Here is an 18265-nt window from a genome sequence, read left to right on the forward strand (position 1 = left end):
GAGCAGGAGGATTATTATTATTATTATTATTATTATTATTATTAAGCAGCACAATGAGATTAAAACCACAGGATTCCTCTTTGGAGCTTCAACGACATTCATACACTGCAAAAAAAACAAAATCTTACCAAGTATTTTTGGTCTAGTTTCTGGTGTAAATATCTTAGTTGGCTTGAAATAAAACAAAACTAACAAATCTCTTTAATAAGCAATAAAATGAGCTTATTTTAGGTCAATAATCACTTATCAATACTGATAGAAAAGTGCTGCCTACAAGTTAAATAATCTGCCAGTATAACAAGATATTTTAACTTATCAGAAAAATGTTCCACTGGCAGATTAATTCACTTATAGCATCTCGTTAAAAGTGAGATAGTGTGCGAGTGAAACTACAACTTTCAAACTTAATATTAAAGATTTGTTCACTTAAAACCAGCTCTTACATCTTAGTTGTAAATTAGTAGTAATTTTTTTACTAACTTATGTGAGAGAAATGTCTTCTAAAGAAAAAAAAACTAACTTCGAAGTAACTTTTCACAGAAATAAGATCTTGTTTTGAGTCAATAATTCCTCAATATTGATGAAAAACGTTCTAGTTCCACTGGCAGATTAAATCACTGACAACAAGACAATTTCCCATGTTATAAGTGAAACAAGTTGCTAATAGATTTAGAGTTTTTTTATCAATATTGAGGAATTATTGACTAAAAACAAGCTTCAATCTTAGTTATAAATGAAATAACTAAATGCTAGTAGAACAAGATATTTTAACTTATGAGAAAAATCTCTTGTTCCACTGGCAGATTATTTTATTCATAAAATGGGAAAAATGTTTTGTTTCAAGTAAAATAATCTGCAGATGAAATTAGTACTTTTTTCATCTTATTTGTTGCTGAAAAGTTACTTCGTTTGTGTTACTTTACCAAGATATTTGCACTAGAAATTAGACTAAAAAATATTTGGTAAGATTTTGTGTTTTTGCAGTGAAAATGAATCCTGAGGCTGATTTATGGATTTTACAGCCTGAGTTATAAAATCATACAATTTAACAGACACTGATTGGTTTATTTAATGCATTGCTGAGATAAAACTCTAATTTCTCTGTTTTCAACCAAAATAAAAACCCATTTGGGAAAATATGTTGTTATATGTGAAACAATCTGCAAGTGGAACTGGAACAATTTCATCAATATGAAGGAATTATTTAGTAAAACGAGCTCCAACATCTTGATGAAAAGTTTCTTTTGAGTTAGTTTTGTCTTATTTTTAGTTTACCAAGATATTCGCAGTAGAAATTAGATTATTTGGTCATATTTTGTTTCTTCAGGTTTTGTGTTTTTACAGTGCAGAGGGGAAAGGTCGGCTGTACAGGATGATGGGAAACGGCGAGCAGCTCTTCATGATTGCACTTCGTTGTGAAGTTGTCAGCGCGATATGACGGAGCTGATTGAGTTGTACGACGTGCCGCCATTGCAGGTGGGCGGGTATCCGTTGGGCGCGCCGCTCAGCGCCTCCATGTTGACCCTGAACACCGGCGACGCCTTGAGCAGGAAGTCCGCGGCGTCCCGGCGCCCCAGCTCCCGCAGTTTGATCATCAGAACGCCGACCGTGCTGCCGGCTCTGCCGCTCCACTCCCGCAGCAGCGCCGCCGTTGGGCTGGGTGGCGCCGGCTGAGCGTCGGCGTCCGGTGCGGCGCCACCGCCGCCGGCGCCGCTGTGCTTGGCCACCAGGTCGGTGAGGCCGAGGTTCATGGCCAGCAGGCACCAGTCCTTGCCCAGCGCGTCGGGCGGGTCCAGCATGCGGCACAGCTTCCTGCGGGCCAGCAGCGGCACGTCGGCGATGTGGACGTTGGTCCCCAGAACGCCGTGCTGGTAGACCTCAGCGCAGCCGAACGCCAGGATGCTGCTGAAGCTCTCACGGTAGCCGCCCATGGTGTTGGTGAGCGAGGTTTCGCGCTGGATCTGGGCGCGGCAGAAGTCTTTGGGCTGGTACACCATGATGGGGGCGTGGTGCTCCCGCAGCTGCTGCGGGCTCAGGTAGTACCGGGCGGTGAGCAGGCCCGGCAGCGTGGAGGCCAGCAGGTTCTCCGTGATGCTGCACACGGTGTCCAGCAGGGCGTAGCACTTGGCCCGCTGCGACTCGTGGCCGCGCACCTGGATCTCCACGCCCTGGCCGTGGTTCACCAGCAGGATCATGGCCTCAGCCCCCGCCTGGCTCACCTTGGCGCCGTTGGTCCAGAGGTGGATGTCTCCGTCCGAGTCGTCGGCGCCGTCCTCCTCGGGTTTCTGCTGGTGGCTCCAGCGGCACAGGTTGACCTGCAGCTTGTGGAACAAGCCGCAGGGGAACGGCGTGAGGTGCTCGGCTGGGACGAGCCGCACGCCGCCGTAGATCTGCGCGTCCTCGTCCTCCTCCTCCGTCCAGGAGCGGTGCAGGCCGTTGGTCTTGATGAGCGCCGGGACGTCCACCATGGACGGGTTAGTGATGTCGCGGGCGCAGACGTCCATGGCGTCCAGGATCTGCAGCAGCTCCTCCACGTCGCTCTCCGGCGCCAGCGCCTGCACCTCCTCCAGCCTGTAGCGCCCCCTGTAGTGGTGGATGGCCTTCGGCGTTTCCACGGACAGCAGCTTACCGAGGACGTTGGTGCAGAGCCAGCGAGGCTCGAGCACGACGACGTCCTGCACCGTCTCGCTCTGCATGATGTTGATCTGCAGGAAAAACACACAGAAGCACCTCACTCACCGTTTGACACTTTTAGTGATGAATTTGTAACATTTTTTAAGGAATAACGCGCTTGTTTTGGTTTTTTTCTTTCCCACTTCTGCCCAAAATACCTCTGTGACCCCAGATTAACTAACCGATTATTCCTCCTTGAAGAGGTTAGGAAAGCTCTATGGCCTAAACAAAACATGCTCATCTTTGGTCAGAAAGCTTTTCTTTTTTTCAGCTGTCCTAATCCTCTCCTGCAGCAGAGGCTCCATGAACCTTTCATGTTTGAGTTTCTGAGTCGAGTCGTTCTGGTAAACAGGCCGACTAAACGTTCCTGACTCAGCAGTGCGCCCTGGTGGCCGGTCGCGGCACTGACTGAACTGGTAACCAGCACTGATGAGGCTGGGTTCTGGAGCGTGACGCCTCACCTCCCCCATACTGTGCAGCTGCATGGCCAGAGTCCGGAGGTGGTCCTGGCTGACCAGCGGGTTGATCTGCTCCTGGACGTCGCTGACAAACTGTTGCCATGACGTCAGCTGGTTCGGCCCGCTCAGCTTTCTCCAGGACGGCAGCGCGGCCAGCAGGCGCTCCGACAGCTGCGTCATTGGACCGCACCTCTGCACCGAGGGAGAACAGGAAGGTGAGAGCACAAATAAACTAATGGATTAGAAAACTAAAACACTTTAAACCTTTAACACGCCTGCATGAGTTTGTAGTACCGATGTTTACTGCAGAATGCTTTTATTTTGAAGGCTGCTTTTGCTTTCTTAACGACATTGGTGAGCTGCTGTGTTGAACATCTTGCATTAACCTCACCAATGCTCCAACAAAGCTAAAGAAATGCACTTTAAAACTGTACATACATTCTGTAAACTGGATTCCTGCCAGATGAACAGATGCTCTGCGCTTTCTGATAAAAAAACAAACTAAATTTGTTTAGTTGTCATACGTCCAGAAAATGCTGCAGTGACCTTCAATCTCACCGTTTCTGTTTGCTCATTAAAACTCAAGGATATTATCTGCTTTTACAGAAACTGAAAACTGTAATTTTGAACATATGCCTTATTTTATTTTCTATACAAAATGTTTCCATTTACATAAACAAGTTTGCAAACTTGATACTTAATACTAATTTCCTGTAAGAACTAAAATCTCTGATTGAATCCCTCAAATTCCTTAATATTTCAATTTTTTTACAGAAACCTCTGAATTTTTAAAAAATATTTAGTCACTTTAGCTTTTTTTTTTCGTTTATCTTGTTTTTATTGTTTTTCGTCTTCTTAAAATATGTTAATTTATCTCAACAAACTGATTTTGATGCTGTTTTTTAATGAAAAACCTGTTTTGTACATTTTTGTTCAATAAAAATAAAAAAGCATCCTAAAACGTTATGATGCTGTTTCATAAATGCAGGTTTTCTAGATTGTTTTAGGAAATACTACGCAGCTCAGTAACTTTGTGCTCCAAATGCTGAAGCCTCTGATGTTTGCAGACGTTTGGACTCACAGAGACGATGCTGGCGCGCAGATCCTGCAGGTGACTCCTCAGCAGCTTCAGGTCCTTGGAGTTTGATGCTCCGGTGTCCATCACAAACAGTTTGTCGCTGATCTGCAGATCGTTCCCAAACCTGGAAACCAGAAAAACTTTTACCTTTTCAGATCAACCTGAACTGGATTTTCTTCAGTTTCTCCTATTTTTCTCACGTCTGCAGTTAAAGCTGGGTTTTCCCCAGTGAATCATTAGCCTGGCGGGCCACCAGGCTTTACTTCTCCCCCACCAGGCTGATTGTCTTTTGTGTATTTATTTTCATTTTTTTAAAAATAAATCAGTAACAGAAGATGTTGGTTTACCATTTCGGAGCAATCTGGATTAGATTTTTTTCAGTTTTATCACTTAAGCATGGTGGGCCGTATTAGCGCTTTCAGCAACGTGCTTTAAAGGTTTTCTGAGTTAAACCAGGTTTAAAAACTGTGATTTTGTTTGGCGTTTTGTGCTGCGGTTTGATTCCCGACCTGTTCCTGACTTCCTTGAGCAGCGCTCGCTCTTTGTCATAGCTGAACTCTCCAGAGAACGCCCTGGTGATGTCGGCCAGGTCGGCGTGCGTCGCCACCAGGACGACCGTCAGCGGCTGCTGGATCCGACCGCCGAAAACTGGACAGACAGAAAATCAAAAACATCACAAAGATCAGTAACGTCACAGACAAACGTCAGGTTTGACGTCAGGTTTACCTGTAGAGCACATCAGCAACAAGGCAGTGAAGGTGCTTTACACCATAAAAACTCCAGGCAGTCAAAAATTATGAAACAAGTAATAAATGTTGCATTTTAATAAGCAAATACAGATCCAATGTGTTGATCAATGTTCGTTATTATTAATCAACTCTAAACAGGTGGGGTTTTTAGCTTTGATTTAAAGGAAATCAGTGTTTCAGTAATTTTGTATTTTTGGAAGTTTGTTTTCAGGTGATGAAAGGCTGAATTTATAACCATCTTTATGTGGTTATAACCATCTTTACCTGGGCTGATCTGGGCCTGATTTTGGGCCTGATCTGTACCATCTAGATGTAAAAACTGGAACATGCCGACTCTTCATCAGGGGTGCCTAAAGTGCGGTTCGGGAGCCATCCGTGGCCCTTGGAACAATTCAGTGTGGCCCCTGACTGCAGTTCAGGAATGATCGGAAGTTTGTATTTTTTTTTTTTTAGAACGAGAATTTGAATGACAAATTGATGAAAAAGCAGATTATTTCACATATAACATGAGAAATATGTGTTTTTACAAGTGAGATTGTAAAACTAGTACTTTTCAAACAATATTTAGGAATAATTTACTTTAGACAAACTCCTCCTTCTTGCTGAAAAGTTACTTGTAAGAAAATTTTGTCTTATTTCAGGTGTACTAAAACCTAGACCAAAAACACTTGGTAAGAATTTGTGTTTTTGCAGTGTATGTATGTAAAGTTCTGGCTGTTACATATTTAATGCTGTAGAATTGTTTCGACCCTTCTTCTGACTGATACCTTTGCACATTATGAACCTCTCTAGAAGCTTTTGCTTAATGCAAAGGAGACAAATGAAAAAATCTGAAAAAGTTGATGTTGAGTTTATCAGATTCACTATAACTACTACGGCGTAAAGACTTATGAAAATTGGTTTTATGTTTTTTCAGCTGAATGTTGCAGGGCAGATATTTAATCTAGGATAGGAAACATTTGGGAATTATAAGTTATGGTTATTGGAATTTAAATGAGGCTGTTGGGAGGCAGTGTGCATAAATATTTAGCTAATTTTGAGCGGTGTGTGAGTGAATTCAGAGTGCTTTACCGATGTTGTCCTGCGGCGGGGTGAGGGCCTTCAGCAGGTTCAGCCAGTAGGTGATGTGGCCCAGCTGCGTCTCGTACGGCTCCTCCAGGCTGAACAGCACCAGGTGGATCGCCGTCACGTCGTTGGCCGCAAAGTAGTCGTAGGAGCAGTGGTAGACGGGGTTTCCTGAGAACTCCCAAATGCTGAAGTCACCAACACCTTCAGAGGAAAGGAGGTTACGTTACATTTTAACACATTAAAGAATATCTGTCCTATGGAAGCACATTCATGCCATGAAAAAAAAACTAATGGATGTAGGAATATCTGTCTATGGAAGTACATTCATGCCATGTAAAAGAAAAACAAACTTTAACACATTAAAGAATATCTGTCCTATGGAAGCACATTTATGCCATGAAAAAAAAACTAATGGATGTAGGAATATCTCATATGGAAGTACATTCATGCCATGAAAGAAAACTCTAATTGTGAGTTTTAAAGTAATAATTTTGAGTTTTAAAAGGTCACATCGTTTCTATAAGGAGGCTTGCTCCAGTATCTTATAATCATGACTTTGAATATCAAAATTATGACTTTTTATGTAAAAATTATGATTGGATCTCAATATTAGAACTCAGAAAATCACAATTATGAGATTCAATCTCAAGATTTTAACTTAGAAAGTTGAGACTGAAAGTCAAAATTATGACTGACGCTCATAATTATGACTCAATATTGAATTTATGACTAAATCTCAAAAACATAACTTTAAATCTTGTAATTATGACTTCCTCCTAGGTTTTTTCTTCTTTCCTGGCAGAAATGGGCTTCCATACCACACAGAGGTCTGTATTGAACGGTGAAGGTGAATTTCCGGGGTGTTTTTTGCGAGCCTCTCACCGTGGATGTTGGCGTGCTGGATGTCGATGGCCTTGGTGGCCAGCTCGTCCGCTGCCGACAGCGCGCTGTGGACGGGGGAGAAAACCTCCAGCACGCCTTTGGTCAGGCTGGGCTCGAACATCATGCTGCGACTGCGCACGCTCACGTTCTCACAGCCGGGGTAAAGGTTGGAGATGCTCACAGAGACTGCAGAGGAAGCGACACAAACCTGAATCTGCAGAATGTTTACCAACCAGGCCGGCTGGGTCAGACTCTGGTCAGAGGATTTCTCTGCAGTTTGTTCCACAAACTACATTTAATATGATCAAGAATAAATATTACAAACCCACAAGATGTAGCTCTCAAAAGAAAACAAACAGCTGTTGTGATGATGTAGTTTTTTTTTTTTCTTTAAATTTTGGTTTTTATCCAAAACGTCATACATTTACCACATGGGGGCGCTGTGTCACCGCAAATAAATCCCCTTTTTACAGCCTTGACATTTGAATTTCCATCACATGCTGCAGAGCCACACCTACAGAGCCTGTTGAAAACATTTTATTCTATTCGTTTAGGTGAATCCAGGCTCCCTTTATTAAAACTGGATTAATTTTACTGAAGGTTAAACACTCAGATGTTGAGATGGAAGTTGAAGTTAACTATTTAAACCATAAAAGTTACCTGGAGAGTCAGATTCACTTTATCATCTCATCATAAAATGATTCTTCTTCTGCAGACAGAATCATTCATTTCCTGGTCAGTTGGGTAAGGCCAATATTTTTCTTCATCATCTGAATTTTAGTGTTTGTCAATTATTTTGTAACAGAATAGACCGTTTTTTTTTCTCTCAATACTTTTCTCTCTCTCTCATTCGAGAGAGAAAATGAGATATGCAAAAATGTAAAATGAATAAATAAATAAAAATCCATAACGGATGTTATTTTTGTTTCCCGTTTTAAATAGGATGTGCAGCTACCTGCGGGTTTGGAGTTGACGGGGGAGTTGGGGTGTCGCGCCGAGTTGGCCATGCGTGTCGTCCTGCGCCTCCGGAAGAAGCTGCGCAGGATGCCGCATTTCAGCGACTCCAGCAGCGTGCTCTTCCCGGACCCGGAGTGTCCGAACAGCTTCAGTTTGATCCTGGGCTGGATGGTCTGAGTGGGGCGCAGCTGCTGGATGTAGCTCAGTTTGTGGTTGTCCTGGTAACGAGGAGGAAGAGGAGGAGGAAAAAATGAATGCTTGTCTGCTGCTTAAAATCTATGGAATGTAGCAGAGTATTAATGCCATGCTATAAAAATTTTAAATAAAATAGACATGAGGACAAAAGCATATAATTATGAGAATAAAGTCAAAATAATATGAAAATAAAGTTATATATTTAAGCCTCATTTACATTTTATTTTCTAACTGACCTTAAGCAATACTTTATTGTCAGAAAACCTGAAATGTGTATAAGCTGTAAGCCAGAACTATCATAACAAACAGAAATAAATAATTTAATGGATTTAAACACTGCACAGTGGTGCAGTTGGTAGAGCTGTTGCCTTGCAGCAAGAAGGTTCTGGGTTCAATTCCCGGCCCCGGTCTTTCTGCATGGAGTCTCCATGTTCTCCCTGTGCATGGTGGGTTTTCTCCAGGTACTCCGGTTTCCTCCCACAGTCCAAAAACATGACTGTCAGGTTAATTGGTCTGTCTAAATTCTCCCTAGGTGTGAGTGTGTGTGTGCATGGTTGTGTGTCCTGTGTGTCTCTGTGTTGCCCTGCGACAGACTGGCGACCTGTCCAGGTGACCCCGCCTCTCGCCCAGAACGTTAGCTGGAGAGGCAGCAGCACCTCCTGACCCCACTGAGGGGACAAGGATGTAAGAAAATGGATGTATGGATTTAAACACTGAACATTAACTGTGCATGTAAAACTCAACCTAAAATCTGTTTCTCTGCGGATCAGAAACCAGAATGAACCATGGCTGCGTGAAATGCTGCCATGCTGGTTGACAGTGAGGTCGTCCTGCAGGCATCCAGCAGATGAGTCAGGATCTTCATGGCCTCCAACTCTGAGTGGGACGTGAAACACTCCACGCTCCCACCCGGCTTCGCTGCTGCAGCCACCAAACCAACATCTTCATTCCACTGATTGTGGTTCACAGAGTGCAGCATCTGCGCTCCGTTTAGCTAAAGCAACATGTTTTCTTTTCCATATCCTGGCCTTGAGAAGAAGTCAGTCTTTATCAAATCTGTTCCCGTGTGTTAGAGTCTTATTTTAGCTCAGCATATGCAGAGGGTGGCTGTTTTCACAGTTGCTGCTTTCACGTTTTCACGCTCTGCTCTGAATCTCAGCAGGTTCTCAGCAGAGCCGCACTTTTAAACGAACCTTTAAACATTTTTTTAAACAAAGTTAAAAAGTTTAAGGTCAATAAAAATCAGCTCCGATGATTCACTTCACTTTATGTAGAGTGGATATTCTGTAACTGATCTCCACTGCATAAATGATGAGACGGTTTCAACAATCAGTATTATAAGATGAATTTATGTTTTGAATCAACCAGATTCAAAACATAGCATTTAACAAAATTACTCAAAGCATAATTTTGTTAAATGTTGACGTCATGAATGGTTGTAATAAACAGGAAGTAGAGTTTGCTAGCTAGTATGGACACCATCATAGAAAAATGGAGTCAGAGGTTTGGGTTTTTAACATTTTTCAGGGTTTTGTGCCTCTGGTAAGGCTCAGACCCGTTCACTATTTGAGTTTATTTGCTCTTTTGTGCTTTAACTCTTTTCTGGAAAAGTCAAAAACAACCTCAAGCGTAAAAACATTTGTCTTGCAATATTGAAGAACTTATCTCATGCTGTTCCCATCAGTCTTTTCTTATAAGACACTTAAAGTAGGGCATAAAAATAAACATTGATGGAAACACATTTAATGAGAGGTTTGTGAATTTGTGCATAAACACAAACCGTTTTGACCGTCTTTCTGCGCGTTAGGAGCCATAAACCTGCATGAGGAAGCAAATGCGCGACTTCTGCAGCTCTGTGAAAACCTCCATCCCTCCTTTGGCAGATTGTTAACATCTAACGTGTTTCTATCTTCGTCTCGACACCTTCACACCAAAATAGTCGAGTGCTGAGACTGTGAAACCCGACTGCATCATCACCCTACATTTAGGCTCGTATTGAATCTACTTACAGACATTTAAAGCAATTTTTAATTGTTTTTCCTCTTTTTTAAAAAGATTTTTACCTTTTTAAGCTTTAACAATAAATCCACGATGTGTTCATGATGATCAGCAGAAGCCAAATCCTCGGCCGTTTTTCCATCCTGGAGAGAATAAAGACGACATGGAGAAATCAGATCATCTCCGTTTAAACAAGTGTTGCATGAATAAAATCAGACATTATTAGCATGTAGCTAACAATGTTTAACGCTTCATAAACCAGACAGTTAGATGATTTATTGGCTTCATGTTACGCATAAGACAAAAACAACAATTCATAAAAAGAAAAGTTCATTTTACATTTAAAACATTGTTGCATTTTTACTAATTTAACCAACATGGAGCCATCTGACATCAATTCCTAGCTGCAAATATGGAAACCTAGCTATTAATGTGCAATCTGCAGGCATAAAAGATTTTTTTTGCTATGGGAGACTAAAACTAGCTGCAGTCCAGGGCCATTATTTTTCTAGATCCAGCCCTACGGGGGCTGAATCTGGAATCTGGACCACATTTGGTGATAATTATTCAAAACCTAAAATGCACCAGGAACTTATGCATTTCAGAGTTTCTATATTTAGACTTAGTGTTGGCCAAGTACTAAAAAAAACCTGAACTTTAATGGATTTTGGCATCAGGATAATGTCAGAATGACATTTGATTCTGAAAAACAAAACGAAAACAAAGACAAGATTCAATAATATCAACACAGTGTCATCTAGTCTTGTTCTTGGAAACCCAATATTGTCTTTCAGTTTCCACGTATTTAAATAGGAGAACTCTCATTCTTTCTCCTTTACGTGTTTTTCATTATTTTACAACTAAACCTCACTTCAAGTCTTAGGAGCCAAGTCATCCGCCGCCGCCCGGCTGTGTTTGCTGCTCCAGACGAGGAACTGCATCAACAAAATCCCTTTATTTTTCATGTGTAAATGGAGAGCAGCACTACTGAGCTGCAAGTTAAAATAAAGTGAAACCAAACACTGACCGCTTTAACGTGTCAGAGATTTCCTCAGACGGCTACAGATGGAAGGTGTCACAATTACTACGACTGATGCTTGGCAACCAGCGCCAAACATTCGGCTCGTTAATCACACAAACCGGAGGGAGAATCAGTTCCACATGTTGTTACATAACTGTTGCTATGGAGAGTTTAAAAGGACGATGAACAATTATCCAAGCAGCCTGACACAGATTCAGTCATAAAAAGTGTCTGAATTTAAGACATCTATTGGTTTGAAGGAGAAAATCCTTCAGCTCTTCGCTCCTCTGCAGCATCACGACACAAAACAGCCGAATGGACGATGAATTAAACATCCTGGATTAAACATGCATTTCACATCAGCTGCCATACAATTTTAAAGATAGAGAGAGAAAACTGTACGAGGAAGAGCTTCGAGTGGAGACCGTCTTTTCTTAGATTAGTCTCAGAAATTTTACAGAAAAAAAATCTCAGACATTTTCTACAAAAAACTCAGAAATTTATGAGAAAAATCTCAATTTTTTTTGATTAACCTCAGAAATTTTATAGAAAGAAATCTCAAGACATTTTCTACAAAAAATTCAGAAATTTATGAGAAAAATCTAAAAAAAAAATGTAGATTAATCTCAGAAATTTTCTAGAGAAACAGACATTTCTGTGACTCAAAGGCTGAAAATAAAACAAAAACAAACAAAAAAAACAAACTTTGAGATCAACTTCAAACATTTCCTAGAAAAAGTAGAAAATTTTTGAGCTCCAAAAATTAAAGATTTGCGAGGAAAAACTCCAACATTTTGAGATTAATCTCAGAAATTTTCTAGAAAAAACTTGGAAATTTCTGAGCTTTGGTCAATAAATGCAAAATATTGAGAACAATGTGAAAACTACAAATCTCCCTTCAAACAATTAAACTGTTATAATTCACTACATAAACAACGGAAGTTATTTGCTGACTTACGTTTGTGACGCCGTCGATGTTTGCTCCGGCCAGACAAAGATGGCGGACGACCTCCAGGCTCCCGTTTCCAGCAGCCAGGTGGAGAGGAGTCCGTCCATGCTGGATGTCAAAATAAAACTCAGTGAGTTTTTAGAGCATATTTGCTAGTTTTTATTAGTAACTATCAGTTAACTTTGTTATTATTAGTCATAGTAGCAGTTTTAGTTTTTCATAGGTGCAGAATTTTAAAAAGTTGGAAGTATTTTGATTATGTGCACTTTGATTTCTTAAGTAATACTCAACAGAAGACACAATTTTCAAAAATATATTCAGTTATTTTTGAACAACCCACTGACTCTGGCATTTTCTCCAAACTTTTGTCGACTAGAATAAGCTCCATAATCTGCTGACATAAACGGCTTCATTTCATATCAGATCGAAAGGCTAATAAATAGATTCATAAACATGAATGCCTTTTTTTAAAGTGTAATAAGACATTTGCACTGGAAATTAAGACAAAAAAATTGTTGGTAAGATTTTGTGGTTTTGCAGTGTATCTGCCATTTATAGAAAAATGAACCGCCAACCCAAAATGAAGCCTGATTTTATCTCCAACTAGCTTCCATTTTTCTGACTGTGAGCAGAGGACGGGATCATTTCCAGTCCCTCCTGCTCACGTTGTTCCCAGCTGAAGATGAACGCAGAGCGTGAGACGCTGCTTTAGATAAGCCTGAAATAAGGGAACGTAAAGCACAAATCCCTCCATGTCTAGCAGATATGCATCGGCAGCCTGTCAGAAACGTTCCCGACTGAAAGCAGAATACGGTAAAATGGAGAGTCAAAGTGGGAGGTGAAATCAGCAACGTGTGTGGGAAGGCCGAGTCGAATCGGATTTAAATCGCAGAGAAAAACTGTTTTTCATTCCAACAGGATGGAGGAAAAATAAAGTTTTAACGACACAAAGGTGAAAACAAAATGTAATACCCATGACGAAGATGCATCCAATTATTAAGGTGATTATTTTAGTTATTGATTTAAAAAGTTAGCACATTCTGCAGCCTTTTTATATTTTAGAAATACATTAAAACAAGTAAATTTATTTTTTAAACAAAGAAAATATGGGAATATTAGTTTTCCATGTTCATTTTTGCTTTTCATTTTGTCATTTGAAGGTTTGTGTTTATTACTATAATAAGTTTCATATAATTACACAAATTTCTCAGTATATTAAGATGTTCACGGTGCGAAAAATAAGAAATCATACTTAACCCTTAGGTGTCTGGGGTCTAAATGGCCGCCGCGGCGCGCAGTCTTCCTCTTCTCGGTGCGTCAGAACTCGCTCTGCAGCCATGTAGCGACGGCTAACCAAACTACTACAAACACGGCAAACACACGAACTCCAACCAACACACCTGTAGTCTAAAAAACTCATCCGAAACACTCCTAGTAAAATCCAAAGCGTCACTGCGCTCGAGTCTCTTCCAAAACTCTCCACAGCGTCTCGTACCACGTGTCTCCGTTCTACCTAGCAACAGACCGTCAACACTTTTCATCGGTCGTTTCGAAATGCGGTACAAAATAAGGCGGAAATGATCGATCATATTTCTGGCTTTATTTAGAAGTAAATAACCACAAAACCAATATAAAAACACCACTTTTATAAAGTTTGAAGTCCGTGCTGTCCAACAGAGTTGAAGTGAACACTCGGCATGCTGTCGGTGTTACGAAGCCTTATAAATGCGTCACGTGCTTGCCCGGGGGGGCATCGACTCCTAAGGGTTAAAAGAAGATTAACATTTTATGGCCTAAATCTGCCACCGTAAAACATATTTATAAGAAAAGTTTTCATGTTATTTTAATTAATATATGTTTCTGTAAAATTTTGGTTTAATTATTGCTCCTAATATTTTGTTCTTTCAACAAATCACCGTTTTTTGAGTCTACTCCAGTTAATGATTAACTAAATTAGTTAGCGATTATATTAATGATTGATTAATCGCGATTAATCCAATTAATCATTTCAGCTCTACTACAGATGGTGAAAGTGGGAAGTTTTAAAAAGCGAACAGACATGATCTCTGTTGAACATCAGTGACTCCAGGAAAAACGGATGGATGACAAATGGACAGAACGAACTGATGAACAGTAACATCTGGAAACAGATTGATATTTCCTGTTCTGCGTTTTTCCTCGCTGTCCCTTTAAAACTTCCCAGCATGCATCATTCCAGCAGTAGAAGCATTCCTGATGATCAGAGCTCACCTTGTTGGGCAGGTCCAGGCTCGCCTTGGCGCTGCACATCGCCGTGACGACCGCCAGATTTCCGTCCTTGCAGGCGATGTGGAGCGGCGTGTTGCCATGGCGATCCTGCTGGTCCAGGTTGCAGCGGTGCCGGAGGAGGCAGCGGACGACGTCGACCTGGCAGCGGCGAACCGCCAGGTGGAGCGCCGTGTGGCCGTCCTGCCGACAGAACCGGGTCAGAAACAGAACCGGGTCAGAAATTTATATAACAAAAATATAGATAAATATAAAGAAACTAATAAATCTTAACCTGCAACATTGTAACAGAGCTGAACTGAATTAAAAGTCCAAATAAGTAGAAGCTGTAAAACATGCTTGTCAGACAAGATGGACGCCCTGGTGTGATGACATCACCAGTGCATTGATTCCTACTGGAAACAGGAAGCAGGAAGTGTGTCACCTTGTCTGTGGCCTCTAGGTCCGCCTTGTGCTCCACCAAGCACTCCACGATGTCCACGAAGCCGCGGGCGGACGCCGTCAGCAGCGGACTCTCCCCCTCACGGTTCTTGGCGTCAACATGGCAGCCGGCCTGGCAGAGCGCTCTGGCTACAGCGGAGTAGCCGTGCCACGCGGCGCAGTGCAGCGGCGTCTCCTGCTCCTGCAGACCATAAATAAATAAACAGCATGAAGCTCCGGTTCCCTCATGACCTTTCCGTTCATCGTGTTTGACCCGGAGGCCGACCCTCACCCGGTCCGTCAGGTCTGGATTGGCCCGGATGCTGCACAGGTAGCTCACCACATCCACGTTGCCGTAGCGAGCCGCCACATGAAGAGCCGTTTCTCCAGACTGCAGGAGAAAAACAGCAAATATTCACATGATTTACAACCTTGAAGATGAAACCTGTTCCCCTCTGGAACTTGTTTACTGCTGAAAATCCAACATGGATCCAAGGTGCTACATACAGCAGCTAGCAAGAGACGATAGCGTACAATACAGAACGCACGACAAAGCAACAAGAATGAGAGCGAGGTCAGACTTTAGCGGTTGTAAGATTCCCCTTTATTCGTTGTTAAAGACCATGAACCATTTCTCCTGCTAGCGTTAGGCTAGCATGTCTGCTTTGGTTATATTTACCCAGAATGCCCTGCGTTGTAGTCCACTTCCTGATTTTGGATCTGATGGTTTGCTTTTGTAACATTCTTAAAAAAGGACACTATATTTTGTTGCAGCATTTTTAATAACTTTTCTGACTTAAGTATTTTTTTCATCCTATATATTGTTAAATCCTCGTGGGAATAACTAGATACTCATTATATCCACAGAATCTCATATGGACCCATTTTTATTTACTTAAAGTAAAAATGTTTGCTGAATTTTACCCGTCAAATAAAGGAGTTTTTTTTTTTAAAGAAATGCTTTTAAAAGCCTCCTCTGCCGGTAACAGAGGAAGATACACAGGGTGTATCTGCTTGAAGATACACCCTGGATGATGAGTTTGCTCGTTTGTGGGAGACGAGGCCACTTAGAGTAGAAACTAATGGATGCAAAATACTTTGCAAAAGTCTGGAGTCATCTCTCGTTTCTTTATATTTAGCAGTCAGACTTTCATGTCATCTTTAAAGTGGACTTGATCAATAGTTTCCCAGACTTTCTGACGACTTTAAAAGTTGACTTTGAACGTTTTCCACCGATTTTAGAAATGAAAAGATTCCTAGACATTAGAGATGAATCCTTGTCTTAAGATTTTCACAGTTAATTCCAATTATTTGATTAAATCTATACAACAACAAAAAATTGGCTTCAATGAGGTGATTCCCAAAATTAAGAAAGTCTTATTTTAAGCTTTCTGGCATTTAGCAAATGGAAATCATTTTGGTAAATCTAACTGACCTAAAATAAGAGTTTAGTGTGATTTAACTTCAGACAGTGAGAAAAAAATGTTTGTGTTTTTGAAATTATCTGTAAATAATGTTTTCCCAAACTTTCAAGGACTTCATACAGAAATCAAGCACTTTCCAAACCTTGAAAGCGCTGAGATGAAACTGCTTCTGGGATTCAGTGAGTCAGACTGAGCTCTGTACAATCAAACCCACACCAGCAGCATCCAAAACAAACACACACACACACACACGGTCCATCTTTCTCCGTCTCCATGGCAACAACAAATAAGCCGATAAAATGCCAGAGTAGCCGCTTTTCCCTCGGCGTGAGTGTGTTTGTGCTGGTTTCAAAGCGGTCGGCCGGGTGGGAGGCGGAGAGCAGCTGAGCAGTAGTAGCGAGGCCGTGTGTGTGTGTGTGTGTGACTCGCCTTATCCTGGACGTCCAGAGGGCATTTCTTCTCGTGGAGGAACCTCAGGGTGTCGACGTGTCCGTGTCGGGCTGCGTAATACACGGCGTTGGCTCCGCTCTGACGGGACAACATCACACGTTTTATCCCACAAATGTTTAAAAAAAAAAAAAAAAAAAAAAAAACACACCTCGTGTTTTCACCCGGGACTATTTCAGGGACTAGTCCACCTGCTGCCATGGCAACGGTTAACAAGGGAGCTGGCAGCAAATGTCGTGTCATTGTGTGTTTAATTTGCATATCCATTAACGTGACGGCTCAGAAACGATCCTCGCTAAACGAGATGAAGACGCCGTTCCTGGAAGTAAAACGTGTTGCGTTTCCTCCAACAGGTTACAATCAATTTATTGGTGACACAAAACGTGTTCGCTACGTTTCTTTGTACAAAATCTGCCTAATTTGAGCTCCTTTCAGATTAGGGGTTCCTGTCCCTTTAAATCCAAATGAACTGCTGGAACTTAGCTTTGGTTGCTAGGTAACGGGCTGGGCTTGGCTGGGGTTGCTAGGTAACGGGTTGGGTCACTAGATGAGGGGCAGCGCCTGCTGATTTGTGACGTTACATTCTGGAGGTTTTTGAAACGGCTCCTTTTCCAGACACCAAAAAAAACACGTCAACTTTCTTACGGATAAGAAAGTTCAGAACTCCACACCTCAAAATATCTAATGAATATTAGAGTAAAAAATAAAAATCTCAAATGTTTATTCTATATTGTGTTGAAACGATTAATCTGATTATTCATGAGTAATTAATTCATTTAGTAGTGATTTATTTTAAACAGGAAAAAACAGACTCAAAAAGTTAAAATGCTGAAAAACAGTCAGAAGTAACTAAGTCAAAACTGTACGAAATATATATACATTTCGCATTTAAGAAATTCTCCATATATTCATCAGTTAATCCTCAAAATAATCAATAGAATAGATAAATGATTGTTAGTTGCAGCCTTAATTGGACATATCACACAAATATGCAACAATTAATTTTGTAAATAAATCTTACAAACATCAACAAGTTTAATTTAAAGCATTTACAGCTAAGAGTCTCTCCTCGCCGCAGCTGTAATGAATCTAATTGAGTCTAATAAACTCCTCAGCTGGATCAGAATCACGCTGGCGACAACAATCAGGTCTCACCTTGTCGTTAGCCTGGATTTCTGCACCTTTTCTCATCAACACCTCAATGATCTGAATGTTGCCGCAGCCGGCTGCAATCAGCAGCGGAGGAGTCCCATGCTGCGATAAAAAAACCCAACAAAATCACGCTTTTAGTTTATCTGGAAATAATGAGCTTATAAAGAGGAAGCAGTTATGAAAAAGAGAAACTTCTGACTGAAAGATTTCTTTCACCATTAAAACCCCTTTTATGGCTAAAGGGAAAAGAAAGGAAGGAAAGGAGGAAAACAATGAAGGACGGAAGGACTGAAAGAAGGGAAGGAAGGACGGAAAGAAGGAAGGACGGAAGGAAGGAAGGAAGGAAGGAAGGAAGGAAGGAAGGAAGGAAGGAAGGAAGGAAGGAAGGAAGGAAGGAAGAATAGAGAGAGAAGGAAGGAAGGACTGAAAGAAGGAGGGAAGGACTGAAAGGAAAAAAGCGGAGGAATAGAGAAAGGAAGGAAGAAGAGAGAAGGAAGGAAGGAAGAATAGAGAGAGAAGGAAGGAAGGA

General features: G+C 41.4%; 1 protein-coding gene across 2 annotated transcripts in view; it reads right to left on the reverse strand.

Moving 5' to 3' along the window:
- Nucleotides 1-915: 915 nt before the first annotated feature.
- Nucleotides 916-18265, reverse strand: part of dapk1 (death-associated protein kinase 1) — a 68091-nt gene continuing 50741 nt past the window's right edge. Inside the window, exons 13-26 of one of the 2 annotated variants that reach the window (XM_008419394.2) lie at nt 17740-17838; nt 16567-16665; nt 15006-15104; nt 14718-14915; nt 14279-14476; nt 12038-12136; nt 10124-10201; nt 7864-8083; nt 6909-7094; nt 6030-6227; nt 4719-4857; nt 4213-4333; nt 3135-3323; nt 916-2705 (exon numbers count right to left, since the gene is read on the reverse strand). In XM_008419394.2, coding sequence (XP_008417616.1) covers nt 1425-2705; nt 3135-3323; nt 4213-4333; nt 4719-4857; nt 6030-6227; nt 6909-7094; nt 7864-8083; nt 10124-10201; nt 12038-12136; nt 14279-14476; nt 14718-14915; nt 15006-15104; nt 16567-16665; nt 17740-17838 — 3204 coding nt within the window. In that variant the 3' untranslated portion in view covers nt 916-1424. Of the gene's footprint in view, nt 2706-3134; nt 3324-4212; nt 4334-4718; nt 4858-6029; nt 6228-6908; nt 7095-7863; nt 8084-10123; nt 10202-12037; nt 12137-13659; nt 13789-14278; nt 14477-14717; nt 14916-15005; nt 15105-16566; nt 16666-17739; nt 17839-18265 lie in introns of those variants that run through there. The other variant, XM_008419395.2, reaches the window with a different exon arrangement.

The sequence above is a fragment of the Poecilia reticulata genome, linkage group LG9, assembly GCF_000633615.1.
Source record: "Poecilia reticulata strain Guanapo linkage group LG9, Guppy_female_1.0+MT, whole genome shotgun sequence".
Classification (NCBI taxonomy): Eukaryota; Metazoa; Chordata; class Actinopteri; order Cyprinodontiformes; family Poeciliidae; genus Poecilia; species Poecilia reticulata.